Consider the following 10,554-nt stretch of genomic DNA (forward strand, 5'->3'; position numbering starts at 1 on the left):
AGGAATAAATAAAAGATAGTCTATGCTGACAAATAGGCAGGTTTAATGATACATTGCTCTTCATACAGGTGGCTGCAGAGACTTTAAACCATAACCCAGGGGTATACACAGGCCAGTCAGCCAGGCCAAAAATAAAGTGGCTTCTCATAGCCACCCTGTAAACATCACAGCTTTTTTTCTATCCAAATGACCCTAACCTCACATGAAAACAGTTAATGCAAGGGAATCAGAAACCTAGCTTTGTGGCCAAAAGTAAAAACCAGAGGAAAAATAGCAATTCAGTGGTCAGTTGATGAAAACAGGGAATTGTACTTGTCACTGTGCTGCTTTGCTCTTCTTACTCTTGCTCTTTTTGTCCCTCTTCTTCAGCCCATCCATGTTAGCTCTCAACAGGTTTGAATAAGCCTAAAAGATACAGAGCACGACCTTAGTGGGAAGAGGTAGAACAGCTGCCCCGTTTCCATAATGGATTTAGTGTTACCAAAAATCAGAGTCTACCTGATAAAGCAGGTAATATCATGGGACTCTTGTACCTGAAGGAAAATGGTTTATGAGGAGGCATTCTCACATTAGAGCAGCGTCTACAACATTCACCTGCAGCTAGTTAGTTGCATGTTTCTTTTTAAGCACAAGTGAGTAAATGCAGGCAACTTCTTATTCAACTGTACTATAGGTAGAGCATATCTGAAGCCTAAGATGGCAAAATCTAGCTTATAAAAACTAAAAAGGAACAGCCCTGGCTGATGTGGCTCAATGAATTGAGCACTGGCCCGCAGACCAAAGGGTAACCTGTTCAAGTCCCAGTCAGGGCACATGCCTGGGTTGTGGGCCGGGTCCCCAGTGGGGAATGTGTGAGAAGGAACCACACATTGATGTTTCTCTTCCTGTCTTTCTCCCTCCATTCCCCTCTGTCTAAAAATAAATAAAATCTTAAAAACAAAAACTAAAAAGGAAGGCAGTAACAGTATTTTTTTTTAAGATTTTGTGAATCTTTTATTCAGCTCTGCCAATTCAGACTATTTGATTCTAATTAATCACATACAATTCTGGTTCTGCTAATTTCTTTTTTTTTTTTAATTTTTATTTAGTTATTCTTCAAGTACATTTTTTTTTGTCTATGGCAGTGACAGTATTGAAAGTGAAGTTCATAGCCTGGCAGCTATGCATTCATAAACTACTGCTAAAACATCACAGAGAGCAGTGAACCTAGATATCGATTTTAACCCAGTGTCAACATTATGCTGACACTTGCCCTAGGAAAGGGAACATGGGGAAGAGCAGAAACTCACCATCTGAAACTTATTCACTTCTTTGGAGCTCACCTGGAAAGAGAGGGAAAAGAAGGTCACCCCGAGTCCATACAGGAATCCCCTGCCCCACCTTAGACAGTAACTCAATAGCTTCACAAAGACAATATCCTAATTGTTAAAATATTTCTTCCCAACTTCAGGATCATCATACACTAAGGTGTTTTCCTACTTCACTTTCCTCTGCCTGGGGAACAAGCAGAGTAACTCTGGACTTGCCCACATGAAAGTTGTACCAAGATGGGAAAGAGGCAGGAGTGGGCAAGCTGCTCACCTCCAATGAAATCTCATACACGCATGGCACTGACTTCTCCCTGGGTTCTGAGAGGTGTCAAAGGACCAAGTACTAATCTTTTATGCAAGATATATTTAAACTATTCCCTCCACATCTTATTCTAAGCTTCCTTCCATTAATTCAAGCCAATTTAAGCAAAATGCAAGCTACCACAAGAAATTCTACCTCTAGGGGACTTCCGCCAAGATGGAGGCATAGGTGGGTGTGCCGTGCCTTCTCACACAACCAAGTTTAGGGACAACTAAATATTAGCAACAGAAATCACAGCCAAAACACGGAAAATTGAACTTTTCGGAAGTCTGTTAACAACAAATGCTTCAGCCTGACCGGTAAGGGGCGAAACCAGTGGCTGCTGGAGCGGGGTTGCACAGGAGGACTCGGTCAGACGGGCTCAGGCGCGGAATCCAGGCGCGGAATCCAGACTCGGAATCCAGGCGCAGGGTTGGACCTAGTGAGCGACCGAGCGAGTGCCCAGGCGAGCGACCGCGGAGGAGAGAGCGGGGAAGCGGTGCTGCATGTTGACTGTGGTCGCCTATTTGTGCGGGAGCGGTCAGGTGAGGGAGTGGGCGGTTGGACCGGGCCCGGCGTCCCCGCGGCAAGCGGCAGTAGAGGGCGCCGCCATTTCCCCGCTCTGACCACGCCCACACATACAGCGTCACAACCCAGGGACTTGGGAGTCCAAGGCGCCGCTTCTCACACTTAAAGGGCCAGAACAGACCAAAAATGTCGCAAATTCTCACAGTCCCTGAGCCCATAGACCTAAGCGATGAATAGCAAAACTCTCAGATGCACAGTTTAAAACACTGGTCATCAGGATCCTCACAGAACTGGTTGATTATAGCCACAAATTAGAGAAACATATGAAGGCGAAACTAATTGAAATGAATGGAATTGCACAGGAAAACAATAGCGATGAAAAGGAAACTGGGACTCAAACCAATGGAGTGGACCAGAAGAAAGCAAATAATGGCCAAACAGAAAAGAGTCAGGAAGCAAGAATTCAAAGAAATGAGGAGAGTCTTAGGAACCTCCAGGATATCTTTGAACGCTCCAATATCCGAATTATAGGGGTACCAGAAAGGGGAAAGGCACAGCCACCAGTGGAAAACTTATTTGCACAAATAATAAAGGAAAATTTCCCCAATCTGGTAAAGGAAATAGATATCCAGGAAATCCAGGAAGCTCAGAGAATACCAAAGAAGTTGGACCCAAGAAGGAACACACCAAGGCACATCATAATTACATTAGCCAAAATTAAAATGAAGGAGAGAATCCTAGAAGCAGCAAGAGCTAAGGGGACAGTCACCTACAAAGGAGTCCCCATCAGACTGTCAGCAGATTTCTCAAAAGAGACCTTACAGGCAAGAAGGGGCTGGAAAGAGGTATTCCAAGTCATGAAATCCAAAGACCTACAACCAAGATTGCTCTATCCAGCAAAACTTTCATTTAGAATGGAAGGACAGATAAGGTGCTTCTCAGATAAGATCAAATTCAAGGAGTTCATCATCACCAAGCCCTTATTATATGAAATGTTAAAGGGACTTACCTAAGAAAAAGAAGTTAAAGAAACATGAACAGTGAAAGGACAACAAACTCACAGTTATTAACAACCACACCTAAAACAAAAGCAAACTAAAAGGACAGCTAGATCAGGAGTGGAAACATAGAAATGAAGATCTCAAGGAGGGTTAGCAACAGGGGAGTGGGAGGAGGAGATGGGGGGAGAAGGTACAGAAAATAAGTAGCATAGACAGTAGATAGAAAATAGATGGGGGGGGCAAGAATAGCATGGGAAATATGGAATCTAAAGGACTTGAGACACATGGTCATAAACTAAAGGGGGGTAATGGTGGGGATGGGGGGGTAGGGTGGAGGGGAATGAAGGGGGGAATAGAACAACTGTAACAGCATAATCAATTAAATAAATAAATAAATAAATAAATAAGAAATTCTACCTCTAAAAACCCCTTAGAGCCCTGGCTGGTGTAGCTCAGTGGATTGAGCCTGCAAACCAAAGGATCGAGGATCGATTCCCAGTCAGGGCACATGCCTGGGTTGCAGGCCAGTTCCCAGTAGGGAACCCATGAGAGGCAACCATACATTGATATTTCTCTCCTTTGCTCCTTCTCTATTTCCCTTCCCCTCTAAAGATTAAAAACAAACAAAAAAACCTTTTAAAAAATTAATTAAATAAAAAAAAACTCCTTAGGTTTCTATATTTCATGATACCCAACCTTATTTTTAAAAAACCACTTAAACTTTACTGTAAATGTCCTCTCCATATAACTGGTAAAGGGAGGCATCAACTAATTACGATTTACTATCTCACAAACATCCTCTACTGATGTGGCTGGAGAGCATTCCACCTCTGCCCAGCAGAATGAAGTAGCACAGCCACACCTCAGAAACAGTGGTGAGTTCGGCTCAAGACCATCACAGTAAAGCAAGTATCACAAGCAAGTTACCACCTTTTTCGTGGTGGAGTCTTGCCTTCAGTTTATAATAAACTCAACACCTGGCAGCATGACAAAGCAATGTGCAATAAAAAGAGGTAAGCCTCTATTCATTTGGAATCCAGGGAATCTCTTGCTTTGCCATATTCAACCTGCACTTTGAAAGGGAATACTAGGGCTCTTGACTAAATTTATATTCTCACAACTACCAAGCCATCATATAGCCAGGTGTTTACTACATGGGCCACAAAGAATAGGAATAATCAGTTCAAAAGCATTATCTGCTGACAAAAAATTGTTCATGGAAGGCCCAGCACAGCAGGCTAAGGGTGTAGGTAATCATATACTTATGCCAACTGTTCCTTACAGCGCCACTACGAGTAAGGACCAATATGCTCATTTCATTTCCAAAAAAACTTAAACAGAACAAGTGTTTGACTTCATTTCACTCTTGAGTTTTCTACTACTAAGGTAATTTTAAAAAGCCCTGATCCCAAAACAGCAGGGGAGCTATACCATAAGTAGCCTTTATTTAAAATAAAAACCAAAAACAGTCCAGATATACCGCATGCTAAATTAGTGTTTGTTTAAACTCAAAAACCACAGTGTTAGGAATCCAACTCACCACTGTGCTGATCTTCTTTTTCCCATCAGTAGCTCTTAACAGACACTTGTTGTCTGAGGGCTCAAAGCCCTCCACAGAACCTTTCCTCGGAATGGGTTTAGTTCGGCCATCATCTGTACGAAAAACACATCCTGATGAACACAGCCACGGACGTTGTTAATGAGTAGTTAAAATGTTAATCATTAGGGAAGGGGGAAAAAGAGGACACCCAATCCACCTGCACTGCTCTAGTTCTGTTAAGCATCTCATCCACCACTGTCGACAGGTTCGCCAAAATTTGGGAAACTACCTGCTACTTCCACGACAGGAATACTGTAATATCAAAGCAGACTAAATCCCACTAATAGAAGTTTGGGACCCTTGACAAGGGTTAGAGCCATGACACACTGGGGCCCACTGTAAGCGGAACCGTGTTAAAATCGCTACAGGCCACACCCGCCCCAGACTCTAACATTCTTCAGTCCCTCAGCCCTGGCTGTGCCCAGTACACGGTGGAGGAAAGTAAGGGAAGGCGGGGAGGCGCCGCAGACTCAGCTCCTGGTTCCCAGACTCTGGGCACCCAAGCTGGGGGACATCGCTCGGCCTCCCAGCTTCCTTCCGGCCTTGCCGAGTCGATGGCTGCTTACACTTCTTCAGGGTGATGAACACACTGCCCGACAACCGGCACTTCTGGAAGAGCCTGGTCAGCTCCGTCAGGAACTGGAACACAACAAATCCAGCCCCGTTAGGCAGTCCCAAATCCCCGCCGCGTCGAGTCCCAATCCCACCCAACAAAGAAAACAAAGGCCCCAAGCTAAGCCCCCCAACTACACCCTTGCCTCCGTGTGCCAACTCTGACAATACCTGTTCACTCTCCAGCAGAACCATCCCGACCGCCGACCCCACCCCGTCACCGCGCGACCCTAGCTACCGGAGCCGGAAGTTTCTGTAGGGCTGGAGGTGGGACTTCCGCTTTTAGGCTGCAACTCTATTCCTCCAAACTTGCCTGTGCTCCTCCCCGCCCCTCCGGCCCTGCGCCTGCGCTCTGGGATGTCCCGTCAGGTCCCGGGAATGGACCGATCCTAACGGCTTTTAGCGGTCGGAGGTTTCACCCAACAGAAATCGCCTCAACCTAACTTTGGCTGGTGTAGCTCACTTGGTTGGGCGTCTTCCCGCGAAGTAAAAGGTCGCCAGTTGGATTCCCTCTCGGCACGAGCCTGGGTTGTGGTTCAAAGGCATACAATGAGGCAACGATAAATACCTTGAAGGGTACCTGGCACATAGAAAGTCCTGGCCTTAGCCGTTACTATTTTTATCATCGTTATTATAAATTCTCATAGCCTCTGAATTCTCCCTCTTCTCTGACCAGGCTGAAGGGCCTCTAGCAAGAGGGACCGGAACCCGATCTCAGTGTTAACCTCTGGATTCAGTGAAGAGATCGGTGTTTGAGGCCCTGCTATGCCAGTAGCCAACTTGATCCCTAGGTCCTCTGTAAAGTCAAACATTCAGTCGTGCAATGGCTTTTACTGAGAGCCTTAGTCTGTGTTATAATATACAGCAGAATGCAAGGCAAGCTAAATTCCTGGTTTCCTGGAACTTGGATTAAAGGAGAAGTGAAATAAACTAAACAAAGAAAGAAGTATATAGCTTCAGATAACGAGTACTGTGAAGACAAGTAAACAGGGTGATAAAAATGACAGTAACAAGGGAACTAGTTTAGGTTGGGTCAGAGAACTTGGATCTGAATGGGAACAGAATGCAGGCAGCAGGGAATGGCTAGAACAAAGGTCCCAAAAGGGAAACAAGTTGTCCTGTTTCCACAAGGCTGGGGGTTGGGGGTAGGAGTAGAAAGGGCACCAGCAAGGAGGAGTGAAGGAGTATGGAAAGCTTGGAGAGGGAGTCACATAGGGCCTATGGACGTGCTAAGTTTGGACTGGATTCTTGTTAAGCTTTAAACCAGATAGTGACAATCTTTTTTAAAAGATCTGCCTGTCTCTGGTGTAGAAAATGCCCTGTAGAGAGACAGGGCAGGAAACTGGGAGACCATTAGATGACTACATTAGCTTCCTTCACCACAAACATAGTGGCTTAAAACAACATGAGCCCTGGCCAGGTGACTGTGTTTATTGAAACATCCCAACTACATCAGGCCCGCTGCACATGGGGGGCAGTCGACCCATGTTTCTCTCTCACATGCAAGTTTCTCTCTCCTTCTCTCTTCCTCCCCTGCCTCTCCCTCTCTCCCTCCCTCCCTTGCTCTCTCTCTCTCTCTCTCAAATCAGTAAATATATCCTCAGGAGAGGATTAAAAAACACATAAATTTATTCTTTTACAGATCTGGAGGTCAGATATCTAAAGGCAGTGTTTCTGTAGAGCTGTTCCAGCTGGAACCTCAGAAGTAAAGCGGTCTCCTTGCCCTTGTAGAAGTCACCCGTATTCCCTGACTCGTGGCCCCTTCCTCACATCATTACAACCTCTTGGTTCCATTATCACGTTTACTCCTGACTCTGATTGTCCCGCCTACCTCTTATAAGGACCTGATGGTTACACTGGGCCCACCTGGAAAGTCCAGAATAATCTCCTTATCTCAAGATCCTTTATTTAATCACATTTTCAAAATCTCCTAAACATGTTAAGGTAACATATTCACAAGTTTTGGGTATTAGGACATAGACATCTTGGACGAGGGGTGCCTACCACAGAAGTTACTGCAAAAGTCTAGGTGCCAGTACACGTGAAGTCAGACCTTGTTCAACATTATTTCATTATAAAGTTGATGACATGCCCTAGGAACTTAACTCTTGTTTGTATAAATTATCCTGTGCTAAAACTGTTTTTATTATAGGTCATTTTGCTTAAAGTCACAGAATCTGTAGACAACATTAACTGAAGACACTGTTCTTTGAAGGTAGAATCGACAGGACTCACATCCCATTGGTTGTGAGAATTAAGAGGAAAAGAGAAATCAGAGATGTCTCCTAAGGTCTTGATTGAAGCAACTAGGTGGATGGTGGTGTCCTTGACTAAGATAAGAAACATTTAGGGCCCTGGCTGGTGTAACTCAGTGGACTGAGTGCGGGCTGTGAACCAAAGGGTCTCTGGTTCAATTCCCAATCAGGGCACATGCCTGGGTTGCAGGTCAGGTCCCTAGTATGAGGCGTGTGAAAGGCAGCCACACATTGATGTTTCTCTCTCTCTCTTTTTCCCTCCCTTCCCCTCTGTCTAAAAATAAGTAAGTAAATAAAATCTTTAAAACAAAAGAAATATTTAGGAAGTAAAAAGGTGGTTTCTCTTTTCATGAGGAATAAAAAAAGACCTTGATATACCACTCTTAGAGTTACAGCTGTTATGACGAGTGAGAGGAGGCGAGAGTGGGAGGGGGATAAAGCCTTATTAGAAGGGGTTTGATGGCTGCAAGTCCGGGTCTACTTAGTTTCTGTACTGGAAGGGCTCATCACCAGTGTCACTGAGAAGACACATGTGGATGAGGGCTTCTGTCACCCCATAGGGGTCACAGTTGGCAGAAGAGTACCAGTCTTCAAAGTAACCCTTCCTCTCCTGGCTGACAGCCCAGGGAATGCAATGCCAGTGCTATAGTTGGCCATGCCAGAAGGAATACCGCCAGAGGTTTCGTTGAATCCAGTTAGGCACCGAGCATTTGTCCCAGCCCCCCTGGAGATCATAGGCTCAGACGTGATGCTGGTGCTGCTTGCTCAGCCTCTTGACGGACTGTGCTCTGCAGACCGGTCTCTCACAGGGCCTGGTGCTGAAGATGGTGTGGCAGCCTGCACCATTCCAGTTCCCAGGAATAGGCTTGGGATCAAAGGTTGCTACCACTCCAAAGTGTTCACACTTTGCAAGATCAAGTGCAAGATCAAGATGAAACATGCAACCCAGAGATGATGTCCCATATCAGTTCCTTCACAGGGTCCTATCAGGAATTGCCAGTGGGTGGGCATGAACTTGGCATTTTCCCCACAGTTTTGATGATGGAGTACAAGCAGCCCCAGTAGTGAGCCTCCACCATATCCTTGCCATAGGCTCGGTCTGCTCCCAGGCCATGGTAGTATGGACCTTGGTGCCCAGGGAAGCCATTGGAAGGCCAACCAAAAGGGTGTCCATCTGTGCCCATAAAAGTATATTCTTGCTCCATCCCAAACCATGTCCATTACCCATTTACAGGTATGCCTTCAGTTGTCTCTACAGGTTTCAGTTGTACTTGAAGTCTTCACAGAACACCATCTTATTGAGGTCCTAGCAGAAAGGGTCCCAAAACATGGCAGCAGGGACAAGATATGTGTCCCTGTTGGAGCCTTCATACTGTAAAGTATTAAAGCCATCAAAATACCACTTGATCAACACTTCTGTACAGTTGGGCTCACCATCCAGGGTCCTGGTCTCACATCGCAGTCCTCGTTCGGTACCATCAGTTCAGATATACATAGCTTGCACTTCATCACCCTCAGGCAGGAACACATACACTCACTTGATGCCGTTGCTCAAGTGGGAACTTGCCTAGGTGGCCACAGTGGAAAGTGTTCTGGGGGACAAGCAGGCAGCAGGGCAGGTAGGCTGTGAGGGCAGTAAGGAGAGGAGGCTGGGGGCACTGCTCAGACACTCTGGGCTCCTGTCCTCGGCTCTGCCAGGAAGTAAGAAGTTTTGTGAAAAGATGAGAAGTTCTAGTTTGGTCCATTAATATCTGAGTTACCTGTTATGTATCTAAGTGGAATTATCAAGTAAACAGCTGAATGTACAAGTCTGGAGCTCACTGGCTCGGTAAACATTATAAATAAAAATGGGAGAGTCATCTTCACATGCCATAGGACTAGCACAGACTGCAGCAGTGTGGTGAAACCCCTCCTCTGGGGCTGCCAGACCCCCTACCACGCCCACCACTATGAATAACCTCTAAAGAGCCCTGGGCCTTGGTATCTCTAGTTAAGAAGCCAGAGTCCTTGTTGGGAGTCCCAGACTGGCCAACCCTAGGTCATACTCTTGAGTCTAAGTCCTGCAGACGGGTGAGAGACTGACCCTTCTGACCCTTTTATTTTCTTTGCCTTTCACCAGGAACCACAGTGAGGGGTTGCAGAAAGGTTCAGGTCCTGGGGAACAAAAGCCCAGAGTAGGTCTGCTACAGAAGGTCGTCAGCCTAGGCAAAGGAGTGGGCAGAGGGTGCTGAGCGTGTGCAGTCATCAGAAAGCACACATATTCGAGCTGTATTACCAGACTGCCAGAGAACGTCAGAGCCCACTTGACATTCATGGTCATGAACTTAAGTGGAACCAGTTGCAGTGCTTGTGTAATCTAAGGGTTGGCCTGAACAACGACCACTGCACTCTGAGCTTCTATTACTTCTTAAACATTGAGCATTGTTCTTTGGAGCCATGGGGTTGGTCCGAGGGGCACCAGGGAAAAGGAAACAGCCTGCCAGAGAAGAGAACAGAGCCTGGGGCCATGATTCACTGGGGGCTTCATCGGGATTAGCCCTCAGTTGGAGACACCTCAGTGTTGGCCATGGTCTCAGTTATACCTCAATTGTCTTCAAGAACTAACAGCTATACTGACCCCTTGCATGATGTCTCAAGGCCATCTGTGACAGGATGTGCCACTCTTTTTTTTTTTAAGATGTTATTTATTTATTTTTAGAGGAGAAGGGAAGGAGAGAGGGAGAGAAGTATCAATGTATGGTTGCCTCTCATGTGTCCCCTGATGGGAACTGGCCTGCAACCCAGGCATGTGCCCTGACTGGGAATCGAACCACAATCCTTTGATTCGCAGGCCTGCACTCAATCCACTGAGCTACACCAGCCAGGGCAGGATATGCCATTCTTGTAATAGAACCAGATTCTCTACATTCAGACCCTGCCTCTGCTGCTTATTAATTATGTGACCTTA

At 45.9% G+C, this 10,554-nt stretch overlaps 1 protein-coding gene and 1 pseudogene across 1 annotated transcript; both read right to left on the reverse strand.

Annotated features, from left to right (window-relative positions):
• Positions 1–21: 21 nt before the first annotated feature.
• On the reverse strand, positions 22–5,633 carry SRP14 (signal recognition particle 14). The gene is made up of 5 exons (XM_037161687.2): positions 5,524–5,633; positions 5,307–5,379; positions 4,681–4,793; positions 1,290–1,322; positions 22–405 (listed from the first exon to the last, which is right to left on the reverse strand). The coding sequence occupies exons 1-5, from the start codon at positions 5,545–5,547 to the stop codon at positions 316–318; spliced, it is 333 nt and encodes a 110-aa protein (XP_037017582.1). The 5' UTR covers positions 5,548–5,633; the 3' UTR covers positions 22–315.
• A 1,631-nt stretch (positions 5,634–7,264) lies between these two features.
• LOC119061235 (glutamine synthetase-like) lies at positions 7,265–9,921 on the reverse strand (annotated as a pseudogene).
• Positions 9,922–10,554: the final 633 nt, after the last annotated feature.

The sequence above is a fragment of the Artibeus jamaicensis genome, unplaced genomic scaffold, assembly GCF_021234435.1.
Source record: "Artibeus jamaicensis isolate MK-2021 breed Jamaican fruit bat unplaced genomic scaffold, CSHL_Jam_final contig_1132, whole genome shotgun sequence".
Classification (NCBI taxonomy): Eukaryota; Metazoa; Chordata; class Mammalia; order Chiroptera; family Phyllostomidae; genus Artibeus; species Artibeus jamaicensis.